The following is a 16,097-nucleotide window of genomic DNA, read 5'->3' as shown; positions in this document are numbered from 1 at the left end:
TATTATTATTCAGGAGAACCACTGTTTACGTATCAAGATCCTGGGTGATTGCTATTACTGTGTGTCTGGGTTGCCAGAAGCAAGAGCTGACCATGCACACTGCTGTGTTGAAATGGGAATGGATATGATAGAGGCCATCTCGTAAGTACCATACTCCCCATGGAGAATTTCATAACAAATAGCAAGTAGATTCTCTTTCCTGTTAGATCTTCCTTACATCAGTAGCAAGGTAGCCACACCAGGGATCTGATGCCAACAAAAAGGGAGACCAGCTAGAACAAGAAAACAAAATGCAGTAAAGGTTTGACAGCAGACAGACAGATAGTTGAGTCCGTTACAGCCACATGGATATCAGAGTTCAATCGCCTGATGAGAAGGGCAAAGGTTACTGTAATTACTGGAAGTCTTATTCCCAAAGGAGGATTCCAGTGAATTACAGAAATGTGAAATCAGACGATTAATAATAACTTGTTTAAATTTCAGTCACTCTTCACTTATATGTCTTTAAACGAGCTTTTTACTCACCATACAATTCCTCTGCTAAGGTATGTCTTTTCTAGTTTAACTAATCCTTCTCTGTATGTCCCTATGCCAAAAAGGTCAGATTCAAGACTTTCTTACTTTAGTTAAATTAATTATTGAAGAAAACCATAAAGCTAAGTCTGGCACAGACTGGGACAGATCCATGGTGCTTTTTCCTTTATTTCCACTTACCTCCCCATCTTTATTTTTTCTTTTAGAATCTGTTCTGAAGCTTTGCTTGCTCCTGAGGTCAGACTAGCAATGCTGTGTTTGTCCAGAACATTCCTGTCTTTACAGAATAACAAATATGAGACCCATATCTAGTTATATTACTTGGATGATTGCAGACTATGTTGAATATTGTTTGCATCGGACATGAGCTTTCACAGACCAATTCTTTCAGAATTCAGGGAGGAAAGATTTATTGGTCATCTTGAACATATGCAAGTTTAGGCACAAAGTTCAGTCAGTTTTGGATGGTAACTGGCCTTAACATCTACACCAACCCTGCTGCACAGACACTGCTTCTTTTTCCCTTCTCTTCTAGTTTTTTATTTTGTGAAAGCATCTTCTGAAGTATCAGTGGTACCAACAGAGAAGTAGAAGATCTTTATGCAATTCTCCTCTAATTCATTCAATAAATTGATGGGAGTTTCCACTTCATCTTAATAAAAACCAGAGCTACCTATTTGCTGAGCTTGGTACAATACAGCCCTACTACTTGAATTTCTGCAAGGACATGAATACACACCCACACTTTTCAGCCTCATTTTCATAACACAGATCATAGTTTGAAAAGTAGTGTTTTCACCCAGGAGACCCCATTCAAAATTCCCTTGCTTTGTATACAGTGTACGGTGTCAGGACACCCTACCTTTACTTTCCTGCTTTTAAACTCTATTGCTTTGCAATAGTCTCCTTTTGGGGTTTGTATGCAAAATGCATAATAAAAGGAGTTGCAAGCAACTAGTTTTCAGTAGCCCTTGAAAGGATGCTATTTCTTCCACCTGAAGTACAATGAAGTGGCAGGTGACAAAGTGTCTTGTGAAACACAAGAAGCAGCAATTCTTAGCCACCAGCCCTACAAAGAAGACACTGTGTACATTGTCCAGAGGAGTCTCAATTTCTGCAGTAGTTGGCCTGATGAAATCCAGAGACCTTGACACGTTGCTGTGTAGTCCCCTCCAAGGCTGAGTAACACAAGGATGTCTAGACTTCATTGATTAACTGCAACCCACCAGACCTTGAAATAACCATGGACCTGAAGTGCACTCAATGTTTGTTTACAAATAGCTGTTCAGCAGCCTTTAAAACTTGTTTTCACTTGATGTATGATGAATGCATTTAACAATTTTGTCTCTTAATAATTCTGGAAGGTGACTCTGTTCTCACTACCCCTGCTTCCCCCCCACCTCCTCTTCCCCTAAGGATCAAGATAAAAGGTTTCACTATTAAGGTAACCAATAACTACTGAACATTTGATAGCAGGTAACAAATAGCTACTGAACATTTGATTGCAGGCTTCACCAACACTGGGCCCTGCCTGTAGGCTGATTTCATCTGTGCACAATAACGGCAAGGAGTGTTACCCCAGATCAGAAAGATAGAATTATATTCACTGTACTGCTGGTATAAATGAACTAAAAAAAAAAAGGAAGGTAACAAAGGATATTTCATTTGTCTATAAAGGATAACCAAACTCATTTGTTAGCTGCAAAGTCTGGAGAAAGTCACATTTTCTCCAATGACTCTACTGGGAGAAATTCCCTGGTCTTGTGTCAGTAACATGGCTTGGCAGAGGGTGCAGTAGGGTTTGTAGCACTCGTGCAGCATGTTCTTCCTCCCTCCCCAGTGCTGTACCCACACTGCAGCTGCTGTTTGTCCTTGCAAGGATTATGGCTGCAGCTGCATTTTCATTACCCTGTTGCTTTCCCAAGTGTTGTGGTTGAACCTCTTTCTGTTCATAAGCCTGTGGCACCTTACCCATATGCAGCTTCCCTTCCCTGCTAGAGAATCTCTGCTGCTTGTGAATAAAAATAATGAATGTCACATAAGCGAGTAGATAGTGAAACGTAAGATAGGGATTATAAGGAAAAAGGAAGTGTAAGAGGGCAAGAGCTGTTTCAACAAGAAGTCATCATGAACACTCGTTTAAGGGGCATATTACACTGTGAGGAGTGAACTAGAATCCAGAATTGCTCTTTAACTTATTTTCATTAATAACTAAACCATAATTAGATCTGTGTTGATGTTAGGAAGTTGGGAGGTCTTACCTGTCCAGAGGATGTTATCTAGAAAGGACTAGATGAACTTGAGAACCAAAGAGGTTGAAATCTGATAGGTATGAACTACAACTTCATGCTGCAAGGAACTAACAACAATGGAAAGGACTGTGCTATGTGATGTAGGTGAATTTGCCTGTGAAACATGGACATTTGGGGAATGATGTAATCAGCAATAACGAGAAGCAGAGTTGTTCTGATGGAGTCATCAAGACTTTCCCCTACCCACATTCCTAAATATATTTTCCATGTGAGCAGCTCTTGAAGTTAACTTTTGCCCTAAAAGGGCAAAACCCACAAAGTATTCCAGCAGTCATTTTAGGAGTAAGCAGAGCATCCAAAGCCTCATTAAAATCAGAGCTTGAGAATTTGTAGCTGCCTGTTTGGAGTGACTGTAATAGATGTGGTTCTCTGGTTTTGCTGCTCTGACTGCAGCTGTAAGCCCTGATGAAGCTTTCCAACTGCAGTGGGGTATTTCACACACATCTCATATTTCATCTGTGGAAGAGTTGATGTTTGGTGCCATACAGACAAATTAAGATCTCTGAAATCATTTCCTTTTTCTCTTTGCAACATGCTATTACTCTTAATGAGGCTGACTGCTGGCAGGTTATGTCCAGCTTTGGTATGGAAATCAGAGACAGCACTTCATTCCTTTTAGTGCCCCAAAGATTTTTTTTTTTATGAGTTCTCAACTTGACCGTGAGTTCAGAGTACATGGATTTACTCCTTTTCTAATTAGTACTCTGCTTGGCCAGCCAGGCCATCCAAGAGCAGTACAGCTGGTCTGGTTTTGTTTTGTTGTCCTGTTGATATGGATGAGCAGTACCATGTGTATGTGTGAATAATTAATTTATGGGTCATTATGGATTTTTGTATTCTGGGTGCAAGTGTGCGCCACTGACTACAACCATGCGGTTCTTAGTAATGTCCTTTTTCCTTAGTGATGTCCTTTACATATCTCTTTTCAGACTAGTCCGGGAGGTGACGGGAGTAAATGTCAACATGAGGGTTGGAATCCACAGTGGGAGAGTTCATTGTGGGGTCTTGGGCCTTAGGAAGTGGCAGTTTGACGTGTGGTCCAACGACGTTACGTTAGCCAACCACATGGAAGCAGGGGGCAAAGCTGGGTAAGTTGCTTCATGAAAGCTGTCATGTTAATCTGTGTGTTGTTTTGTGTCTGACATGTCACAGTGATGTGGGGAAATGGGGGGCAGAGGTTTAGGGAGTCTGTGTGTCTGCTGTAAAATGAACTGTGGGTGTAGTGTTTTAAGCATATACAAATGTTAGCAAGGTTATTCTGTTCCATGTCTACATGTCTTTGGTTAGAGAAAGTTTACAAAATCCTAAGATGGGTGTATCCTGCTCTGGTAAGAACTGAATTCCCTCTTGGGAAACAAAGCTGATCAATAACAACAGAAGTGAGCGGGTCTGTGCAAGTACTGGCAGAGCTGGTTATGGTTACAAAGGAATGTGACTGTATGTTAACAGTGTTTGCTGGAGAGCATCCCAGCTATCGACGGATATTGTATGAAGCATTGTTTCAGACCAGCCTTTTGTTTTGAAACATTCCTGTGAGAGAGCAGAATCAGTTTTTGTTTCACCTCTCTATGGACCAGCTGAAGATTGAGTTGCTGCCAAGTTGACTCCGTGCAATAATTTTTCTACGTGCCTTTCCATCTTTTCTGTGCTCTGGAAGAAAGCGTGAGACTTGATCTTGGACTTATAGAGGCATCCTACTTGATAGGATGCCTCTATAAGGCACTCCTGTACCACAGTGATTATTGTGATACAACAAAATAGACACATGCTACTGTATATATGACATGTGTCCACCGAGTAGACATGTCCTTGTGAAGGGCTTGTGTTTGCCAAAAAAAAAAAAATCTGCTTTGTGTTAGAACAAAGTGAATAAAAGAATGAGTGCTTTATATCTAAGGAGGTGTAAGGTGCTTAGCGTGAACACCTCTCCCTTTAAGAAAATGCCTCCTGGCCTACTTCCTTTAAAATAGATGAAACTCCCAAACTACATCTGTAAGAGTAGAAGCATGGCTAAATAAATTGGTTTTTATTGCTTGTTTGTTCCAGTACATGGAACCTGTCACTGACAGGAACTGGCTTTTTAGGTGATAACTTTTCAGAGCCTACAAAACCGGCTTGTCTTTTGTCTTATTCAAGGCGCATCCACATAACAAAAGCAACCCTGAACTACCTCAATGGAGACTATGAGGTGGAGCTGGGCTTTGGAGGAGAACGCAACGCTTATCTGAAAGAGCACAGTATTGAGACCTTCTTGATTGTACGGTGCAGCCAGAAACGGGTAAGACCAAAGTAATGCAAATTCAGATACTTTTAATAACTAGATGATCTCCAACACACCAAAGTAGAGTCACCACCAGCCTTTATAGATGAGTTGACTACCTGACCTTCAGTGACAAAAACCCCTGTTTCTCTGTCCTCTTCCTGAACTTTTGCATGCGTAGAAGGGAGTGTAGCCACCTTCTGCATAAGGTTTCTGCACCAAGTACTTTCTAGTTCTATCAAAGAAACTGTCCTGAATTGTTTTCAAAATAATTTTGAAAAATGTTGTTGATATAGATATGTATTTTTTCAATTAAATTTGACACTTATAGAAGTTCTTAGAGCAATAAATTAAAATCACAAAGATCTCTTCTCTGTCAGATTACAGACAGAGGTGTTTTTGTCCACCTGCTCACCATATTGCCATGAACATAAAGATTGGGACAGTTCTTATCATTACTTTTCAGCTTCTGTTGCTGAAGGTGGGAAAATACAGCCCACTAGAGTGATGGATGATTACTGTGACAGTGGGATGAGATCATACCTACTGCTATGACATGGGTCAGGCTGCACAAAATAAGGCTATTCGGGCATTACTGACTTGAACTTGAGTCAAGTCAAACTCAAGTGGACTTCAGCCAATATATCTTCATTTTGTGACACTGCCAATAACAGAAAATAGGTTCATGTTATCACTAGTTTGTATTCTTTTAAATAATGGTAGACTGTAATACTAGAAAAGGACCTTTTTGATTATCTAGTTGAGCCTAGCCAATAATATTTCTCTAAGTAATTTCTGCACTACAGACACTACTTTGCTATTGACAGTACAGGCAAGCATATGAAGATTGGCCTGAATTGAAAATAATTTGAAATGTTTCTGAATCTAAGACCAATTAAACCTTCCCTGTAAATATGACTACCATGAGACTAAATGAATTAGTGTTTGTGACATGTTCCAATAGCATAGTTGATTTGAATAACTATAACACCTATACAGAAATACTTTGCTACGATTGCCTCATTTCCTGAGAGAATGGAAGCCTCAAATCTTCTTAGTGGACATTGTGTAAAAAATCTCCAAGAAAATCCCTTATCATCTGCTAAAGAGGGAAGCTGATGTTTTGGGTACTATCTGCTCATAAGATAAATCTCATTAACAATTGTCAGTCTTCAAAAGAGGATTAGAGCTTGCAGTGAAAGATTATTGTTTCCTGAGCATCACTGCCTGTCAGTGGGCCAGCTGATGTTTATACCTAAACCACTTCTTTGCTGGGTAGATTTAAGAGCATAAACCAAAATACCCTTATAGTTAGTACCCATCTCCTGGGGTGGAGAAGCTATATTGACTTCTTATATCATGCACTCTCCAAGTTGTCTGCATGTTCTTGTGGAGGACTGAAGTTTTCTCTGGAGGCAAGAGGAAGACCTAAGATCAGGATTCTGCTTCATGCCAGTAGTCGTGGTTTAACCCCAGCCAGCAACTGAGCCCCACACAGCCGCCCACTCACTCCCTCACAGTGGGATGGGGAAGAGAATCAGGAGAGTAAAAGTGAGAAAACTTGTGGGTTGAGATAAAGACGGTTTAATAGGTAAAACAAAATCTGGGCACGCAAGCAAAGCAAAACAAGGAATTCATTCACCATGTCCATCAGCAGGCAGGTGTTCAGCCATCGCCAGGAAAGCAGGGCTCCATCACGTGTAACTGTTATTTGGGAAGACAAACACCATCATTCCAAACGTCCCCCCCTTCCTTCATCTTCCCCCAGCTTTTGCTGACCATGATGTCATACGGTATGGAATATCCCTTTGGTCAGGTGGGGTCAGCTGTCCCAGCTGTGTCCCCTCCCAACTTGTGCACCCCCAGCCTACTTGCCCGTGGCGTGCTGTGAGAAGCAGAAAAAGGCTTGACTCTGTGTAAGCCCTGCTCAGCAATAACCAAAGCATCTCTGTAATATCAACACTGTTTTCAGCACAAATCCAAAACATAGCCACATACTAGCTACTATGAAGAAAATTAACTCTATCCCAGCCAAAACCAGCACACCAGCGTAGACAAAACCATCAAAAACAGAGATACAGAGCACTTGGGAGTTGACTTCATTTTTTAACACAAGGCTGTCTTTTGACTAGGAGACTGGAGGGCAACTCAGGAGAGATGTGGATTCTATTCCAGACTTGGATTTTGAGGAACTTGCACCTTTTTGCCTTGATTTTCTCTGGTAAAATAAAATGGGTTTGGGACGACCCCCCCCCCACCTCCCCTTTCCCCCCCCCCTTCCTTTCACTGCTTTATACGTACTTATTGCAGCTCTCTTACACAGTGTAGTCCTTAGCTGAAGTCTGTAAGCACTACTATATTGCTGCTTTAATGTGCTGCATCCCAGAGTAACTAAGAGTTGGGACATGCACATGGCCTCTGTAATTATTTGCTAAATTGAAACATAAAGAAACTGCTACCCAAGGTTATGGATATTAATGTTTAGAGTTTGAGAGGCTTCTGGTTTGCTCATACTGCTGCAGCTTTCTTGCTCCCGTAGCAAATTTCCTATCCCTTTGTGAATAGTTTTAAAGTTCTCTCTATCTTCATAAACTCATTTTCACATAATACGAAGATCAGAAGTGAGAAAAGCTTTCTCCTGTAGTCAGGTCAGTCAATCTTGAATATTTTGCCTGATGCTAGGCAAAGTTCTAGCAGTTCACGTTTTCCTTCCATTTCTGCTTGATTTTAATGACTTCTTGTGATGTATTTAATCAGGTTTTTGGCTCAGTCTGTTCCAGTAATGGCCATAAAATGTTCACCTAACTTAGTAATGGGTTCCTGTGAGTCGTGTCTGGGTTCCTGCTATCCTCACACACACAAGGCACACAGGATTTGCATTGACCTGAGATCAGATGCATAGTTGAGCCAAGTAACTGTTTGCCTGAGGTATTCCTCAGTTCACATAGGCAGACTTGAATTATCCAAATACCTGGTCCATCAGTCCCACAGTCATCGAAACCAAACACCACTATGAGTGAAAATGAATGTATAAAATGTAACAGCATCTGCTCCATACCCTTTCTCCTTACTGTTGCCGTGGGGAGCCATAACTTTGCATTTCCTGTCTTTTTTTGCCATTTCTTTGGCACAGACTAAATGGAAGGAACATTTATCTAATATTTTTGTTCTCAGACTAGCTCCTTCTTTGAAAAGAGGGGGTTTTTTTTCCCTTGTTAAGGATGCTGTTAACTGGAATATATTTAGTTGAGTTTTGGGGGGGGGCGGGAAAGATAAATTCTAATCACTCAGTCTTCAAATAACAACCCTAGAGCTGAAAATGTAGTTCTTGTTTTCTATCAGGTACACAGGAGAGTTGCTTTCTATTGAAAGAGAATAAACTACAAAGTCTTAAAATCCAGTCTGCTTACGTTTTTCTTTCCTCATCTGTACCTCCAGATCCTCTTTCACCTTTCTGTTTGCCCTGTCCTGTGATGCTGCTGCTCTTGTGGGTGAGCACTTGCCTGTGAAGAAGGCAGTGCTCAAATATCCCAGAGCAATGCAGGAGTGACTTTGTTATTACAGTGTTATGTTCCTCTACATAAAAGTTTTCATGGATTTTTTTGAAAGCATGGATCCAGAGTTCCAAATTTGTTTCCCTTGTGTTTACTTTCAATTCCTTAAGCTAGAGTTTTGATAATTAAAATATAAAACAGTCTTAACTATGAGATACAAAGGGTGCCATGCATTTCATTGCTATGTGAACCTAAATATATATACACACATATACATATATCTAAGTATATATAAATAAAAAGTAATTCTTGTCATAAAATTAGCAGGCTCCACCATAAAGGTCTGTTGAATCTTTTGCTGTGGTTTGTTTGCTCACATTAGTTCTAACAGTGGGTTGTTCTAAAACCTGGTTGCTCTGGTTGTCTGGTGTCTGCTGTCAGACAGCAATTATATCCCCTTTTGCCCTCTCAGTCTTTTTTCTCCTAAGACAAACTCTTCTAATGTTTTCTCACAATGAGGAAGAGACAAGCACAAGCTCTCACAGCAGGCTCTTCATTTTTGTGATCATCGAAGGAAACCTTTACCTTTTGCATAGTTGTATTATCTTGGTGTCTGATATGTATCCTGGTGATGACCTAATGTGATTCCTGATCATGAAGTTTCTGACTGTAATCTCAAAGTGAATGATCATGCATTTTGTACACTTGAACGTCTCAGGTGCCATTTCTACTATGTCAGCCCTCAAATGTCAGCTGCTAATACTCTTTTTTTCTTATCTATCAAATACTACCTCTGCTTCTCTCATTAGCAAAGTCTGTCATTGCTACACTTGGTGCCAGGTGCAATAAGAAAAATATTAAAGAAGATCTGCCCCGAGACTAATAATTGAGTAACTCTGCTAGCGACTTTCATCCAGCCTAATATTTCCTCATTTAAAACTGTCTCTTGCTATTTCACTGGAAAGCAGCTCTTTGCCCAGTTTCATGTTCCCCATCTGTCTTCGACATTAGTCTCCAGCACAGAACTCTGTCAAACGCTCTGTGGAAAAGACAAGGCCAGTGAGAGCTACTGTATTTTTTCTGTTTAGCAAAACTTGGATGCTCTCAAGGCTGTTAATCCCAGCCCAGCATTTGCTGCTCTACAAGTTCTGTGTCATGATCCCTAATTAAAGTATCTGTTACCAGAACTGAAACTGCAGTTGGCAGTTTTGTGCAGATCTGGGATGGAGGTTGTCCTTCTGACTTCAGCACATCACACTTAAGTTTTGCCTCCAGCTTAGTCATGTTTTCCATTTATAACCCTACACTTATGATCATTCTTCCCTTTTGCCTCTGCTGTGGCAGCAGTGATTATCTGAAGAGAAATCATCTATTCTTTCAGTTCTAGACTAATGTAGATGTTTAGGTTTCTGTTATCCTTGTGTTATACAGGGTGGCTTACACATAGTGACTTCTGTCCTTATTCAGTATTTTGCTCATTCATTTGGATATGTGTTTCTAAAGGACTTAATACCTTAGCATAAAAGGAATACAGGAATTCTCCAAGGAGATCTTTGCCTTTCCTTCATTACTGGCTTTGCATCTTCATTCTTTATCTGAAAGTCTGTGTTTCCAGATAAACTGCGAATTATCAGCTAGAATTGTTAATACTTCACACAGATCTTTACTGATTCCCAAACTTAACCCCGAGGCATTGTAGTGAACTACCCAGCATTACTCACTACAATGTCTTTATCCTTCTACAATGTGGTTTTGTTTTATTCTTGGTATACCTTTTTTTTTTTTTTAAGTTTACCCTGCAGACTGTAGCCTTCCTAACACATAGCTCTGTACCTCCACCTCCACAACTTTTATATCTGTCCTTCCACATTTTATTCAAAACCTCTGTCCGAGTCATTTCTGGTATCCTATCGCATCCCTGCTATTCTTACAGTACTCAGTTTAATCATTGTTACAGTATCCAGTAGTCCCACTCTTGTGCTGCCCAAGTTTCTGGAGTTTGTACAGGAGCATGTCGCTTTGTTGTCGGCAACTTTCTGCTCTACTTTGAGATCAGGTGCTGCACTAATTTGCAGAACTATCACAATTACTTATCACTTCTAAATCACTGGTAAAAGCTTCACTCTGAGAAGGGTGGAAAAGTATGTGTTTGGAGGAGTGAGAAGCAGACCTTAAGGTGAATAGGATTTTAATAGCACATTAGGTTTACAGTGTGTTTTATTGTCCTCAACACTGTCAGAAGTCTGAGGAAATGCTTTCCTTTGAACACAAGTGGAAAAATGTGACTGTCAACAGATGAGCAATACTGCTGACTAAACTCACTGTGCTGAGTGCACAAAGTCAGCAAACTAAAAAAATGTTTATTTTTTTTCTAATGTCTTTCAATTTCAGTAAACATGGGTGTTTCTTTTAACAATAGCAGGTACACAACAGTTTCACAAAGGATTGTTGATGGTGGCCTTAAAACAGCTGAACAAAACTTTGGCTGTAACTCATAGAAAAACAATTCTCATTCTTTTCTAAATAGTGTCCTGGAACTCCATCCAGCTGAAGAAACAAAATGGTCCTTTAAATGTTGTGCATGGGACTCTCCTAAAACACAATCAATCTAATACGATGACTCCTCAATTTAACAAATTTAATCACAGCTCGGCAGGGTTTCACTCATGCAGATTTATGAAGGCAATAGTTTGGAGCATGTGAATGCAAGAAATATTGTTCACGTATCAATAGGACTTAAAGACAATTTAAAGAATAATATGTAGCTGAATCTGAAATGGGTGATCCATGCTCAGATTTCACTGCTTTGTTGCACTGATAGTGATCAATATGTTGGAAAAACCTACCACACACTAAAGTAACAGGCATTCTTGATGCAATTGATAAGTGTAAGAAAATCCCAGCTATTTCTGCAGTTTTGCTATAGCATTACTGTAGCTCAGTGTGTGGGAACTGGTGGTGGGAATGCAATAAACCCTCTGGGAATAAGATTTACAGTCTCTTTGCAAGTCCAGATTTGAAAAGTTCCCACAACAGCTTTCTGGACTTTAGCCACTTTAAATTTGAAAAACTCCCTGCTGTCAAGAAACTTTTGCACCTGCTCCTGTTGTTGATAGTACCCGTAATGAGTAGGACTGACAGGTATCACTCTTTCTTTTCTTTATTCTTCTTTCCAGTCTTGTTATGGCATAGGTAGCCCTGTGTGCAAGTTGTCCTCATGCTGTCACTTAACCAGGAAGAAACAGAGGAGGGACCCTCATAAATTTCCACAGAGGATCGAAGATCCTTCTGATTCTTAATTTTTAGAGTTTGTTATTATCATCACCCACCAAACAAGTGATTTTTCAGAAAATAAATTATCTCAACTTTTAAAAATGTCATGTTTTAGAAAAAATGTTTTTGCATAAGTATTGATGTTAACAACAAAGTCCTATTGTTGAAGATAATATAGTAGCACAGTATGTAATGTGGGAAACCAAAAATCCACTATGCTTGTATATATGTGTTTTAATCTGATTGGAAATATATATATATTTACCCATTTGTCCCGCCCTTACCTCAACCCAGATGTGTCAATAAACATGTATGGTATGAGGTCTTTTATTCCCTTTGAAATAATCAAGTGATGCTTCAGAGTCACCAGCCCTAGCAGCAGGTAGAAGGATCACTCACTGGCTGAGAGGAGTTAGTATGTCTGCTTGCATTTTTGGTATTAAGACTTTTCTCAAATTCTAACCAAATTTACTAACTCATGTGAGGAAACCTGCTGAAACCTGAGAAGGGCGACGAAGCTGGTGAGGGGTCTGGAGCACAAGTCTTACGAGGAGCGGCTGAGGGAACTGGGGTTGTTCAGTCTGGAGAAGAGGAGGCTGAGAGGAGACCTTATCGCTCTCTACAACTACCTGAAAGGGGGTTGTGGCGACGAGGGTGTTGGCCTCTTCTCCCAAGTAACTAGTGATAGGACAAGAGGAAATGGCTTCAAGTTGCGCCAGGGGAGGGTTAGATTGGATATTAGGAAAAAATTCTTCACTGAGAGGGTGGTCAGGCATTGGAACAGGCTGCCCAGGGAGGTGGTGGAGTCGCCATCTCTGGAAGTGTTCAAGAAACGTGTGGATGTGGCGCTTCAGGACATGGTCTAGGGGACATGGTGGCGCTGGATTAATGGTTGGACTTGATGATCTTGAAGGTCCTTTCCAACCTAGTGTTTCTGTGATTCTGTATGTATCTTTTATAATCTGTTGATGTAAAGGCATTTGTAATGTAAGCAAATAGCTTTACTTTTATAGGTGCCCAGACTATTTTCAGTGTCTGGGCTTTTTGATTGCTTTTGGTTGAAAACCATTCACTAAGTTGTAATAAAGTGAATTGCCAGTGTCACTTCTACTATTGAAAACAATATATATTTGCTTGGAGATAATGAAACTGTATTTCCTACCAGTTTTCTGGCATCACATCATACAAGAAAGAAGCATAACTATGAAAAAGATTGCATAACTGAAAAAACACAAGAAAGCGCTACAAATTATGGCAAAGACCATAAAGAGCAGTGACTTTTGAAAAACAAAACCTCAAACCAACTCAAATCTGGACATCAGCATTGCATCACATTAGTGTATTTTTAGAAACATTTAAAACACAGCTTTCCTGGAGGGTATCCAGTGGCTCTGTCATGATTGCTCATGTGAAATTCAGCTGGTGCCAAGTGATGAAGTTTTCAGCTCTTGCAGATGAAACAGTGGTGGGTTCGATGTGGGGAAGAGGCAACGTGGGAGGCACTTGCTGTCCTGGGGGCGTGCAGTATGGGAGCACGTACAGTTCTCCCCAGCAAACATCCTGGGGAGCTGACAGTTCCCTTAGGTTTGCTCCCACTGAGTTTCCTTGAGATCCTACTCTTGTCATCCTGGCTGGGTGGAAAAAGATCTTTGTTGGCAGCCCAGGGCTGCAGTGACCACTACTACTTACTGTCACGGGGCCAGTCGGGTGTGTGGCACAGGACTCCTGTCTCAAGTGGCACCGTGTCCCCAGCTAGTGGCCATGAAACCTGCAGCACTACATTCCCGGGAACGTTTGGGGCCTGCGTGGTGAGCTTGTGGTCTCATGGGAAATGTCATTGTAGCTGTCTCTTCTTTGCAAGAAGAAAGATGATGCTTTCCCATGCTTGTCAATCAGGCAGCTTTCCCCAACACTGAATTTTAGCAGGCTTTTTTGAATTTAAAGAAAAAAAAATTAAGGGAGCATAACTCTTGACATTTAACTCTCTGGTTACCATGGGAATAACACCAGCTATTTTGCAAACTCCTGACAGATACAAGTTGAAGTGAATAATACATGTGAATAATGGGGAATCAAAATAAATAGGTAGGGAGAGCAGACTCCAGGCAAAAAAAGATGCAGACCTTCCTGTATTTTCATACAACACTTGAACCAAAATTCTAGAGTTTAAAACTGCTGCTTTCTTTTTAAATTATTCATTTGTCTGAACTCTTTATGAAATCCAAAAATAACTATTATGTCTAATTTTTTTCAGCAATCTCATGAAAGCAGCAATTCTCTTGAAAAAGTTTAATCTTTCAAGTAATAAACAGCCAAGTTGTAGTGATTCTTACTGTCCAAATTTTCAAGCTCTCCAGAGTTGTCTCTTTTAAGCAAGGATGTAGTAATTGCTACCCTTCTGCCTTCTGAGTCAGTACAGGTAAATCACGCAGTCCTCACTGAGCAAGTCTCCTGCAGTCCTTGCTAGAGAAGATTAAAGGGTTTGATCTTGTGCAATAAACTCCTGTCTTTCTGCAGAACACATTCCAAGTAGAAACCTGCCTGTCTTTTTAGCTAGAGAATATATTCAAAATAAAGAACTAACCAGCCTGTTGTTTAGCCTAGTTACATGCTGCACTTCTGTGTGCTACGAACTGGCATTGAGCTTGAATGAAACCTTTCTGACAGATCCTCTGCGAGCTTTGCAGTAAGCTCCAATTACAACCAAGATTCAAAACCAACTCTAATAACAAAGCCAAAGACTTTGTCCAAACTTCAGGAAAGTTAGTGTCAATGATAAGTTTTGCAGCTAGCGTTAGGGTAGGGGAAACCATTTTGTTACACTCTGCAATACCATTATATTTAACAGACACACAGGTAAGTTGTTTGTAAGATTTATATGCTTTCCTTAGCATGTCTGGGAAGATGCTTTTGCAAGTGTGGAAAATGATTTGCTTGTACCTACAGGGAAAGGTGTCTTTTATTCACATAACTTCAAGGAGCTTGAGGGTTCCTGTTCTTCAACCAGATCTGTGTGTCACTTCTCTTGCAGACACACCGGTAGTCTTTTTGGTTTTTTTGGTTTTTTGTTTTTTTGTTTTTTGAGGGCCTTCTATGTAATATCCCACTTGGAACTGCAATTTCCTATCTGAAATTATTCAGTTTGATTCAGTTTACTAAAAAAGAAAATAGATGTCTGCATTTTTGAATGCTCCCTGTGTTTACAGGTTATGGTGGTTATTCAAAACAAGCAAAGGAATAAAATGATGGGTGCCACTTAGGGGCAAGTGTTCTAAAAAATAAGAAGAAAAAGAAATGGTGGACTGGGAGCGCTCCTGATCAGCGGCCACTGCATAAAGTTCAAGGTGCAAAGCCAACTCTGGAGTGGGAGATCAGAAGTGAGAGATGCTTGGAGAATGACTGCCATGTAAATATTTCAAAATTTATTCTGCATTTCTTTAATTTGTATTTCAGAAAGACGAGAAAGCCACAATAGCCAAGATGAACCGTCAGCGTGCTAATTCCATCAGCCATAACCCACCACACTGGGGTGTTGACCGGCCCTTTTATAACCACCTTGGAGCTCACCAGGTCTCCAAGGAGATGAAGAGAATGGTAATGCCTCGCTTTATGGACAATTTCTTTTCTTCGTAATACAGCATTTATATATCCCTTCCTGCTTTGTCTGAAGGTTTTTGCAGCCCCGAGGGTGTTTTCCAAATGAGGGTGGTAAATTCTACTTTGGCTCCAGAAGTAATAATAGTTGGTACATCTGGAGGTGAGTGATTGTGAGATGAGGCACAGGGTTGCTTGAGAGGGGAAGGGAACCTGAATGGCACAGAGAAAGCTCTTTTGTCTGACTTGTTCCATGTTCTGAAAACTCATCCAGGCTGTGTGAGAAGACATGATTATCTACAAAAATTGCTCAGTAACTCAAGCATTCAAACAGCAGCTGACATACATTTGTACAAGATCAATATAGACTTCAGCACCTGCAAAGGTTTCTTGCTTGCATTGTAACAGCCAGATGCTACTCACCTTCTATAAGCTACATGCCCATGTATATACACTCTTGCATGCCCAGGAATCACACCACTGTGCTCAACTCTCGAGAATACATTCTCAAGTACATGGCTTAATTGGCCCAAGGTAGCAGGCATCTCCATTTCTTGCTTATACCTTTCAGTCCTTCTAAATTAAAATGAACAAGAGGTACTTACCAACGCAGTTGGACTGAGAGCACTG

General features: G+C 40.5%; 1 protein-coding gene across 1 annotated transcript in view; it reads left to right on the top strand.

The window, feature by feature from the left end:
- Positions 1-19: 19 nt before the first annotated feature.
- Positions 20-16,097, top strand: part of ADCY5 (adenylate cyclase 5) — a 59,337-nt gene continuing 43,259 nt past the window's right edge. Inside the window, exons 1-4 of the mRNA XM_010292782.1 lie at positions 20-141; positions 3,776-3,934; positions 4,983-5,124; positions 15,327-15,467. Coding sequence (XP_010291084.1) covers positions 113-141; positions 3,776-3,934; positions 4,983-5,124; positions 15,327-15,467 — 471 coding nt within the window. The 5' untranslated portion in view covers positions 20-112. The remainder of the gene's footprint in view (positions 142-3,775; positions 3,935-4,982; positions 5,125-15,326; positions 15,468-16,097) is intronic.

This window comes from Phaethon lepturus, unplaced genomic scaffold (genome assembly GCF_000687285.1).
Source record: "Phaethon lepturus isolate BGI_N335 unplaced genomic scaffold, ASM68728v1 scaffold34998, whole genome shotgun sequence".
Lineage (NCBI taxonomy): Eukaryota > Metazoa > Chordata > Aves > Phaethontiformes > Phaethontidae > Phaethon > Phaethon lepturus.
The sequence above is the reverse complement of the archived record's forward strand: the minus strand, read 5'-3'. Positions and strand labels throughout refer to the sequence as shown.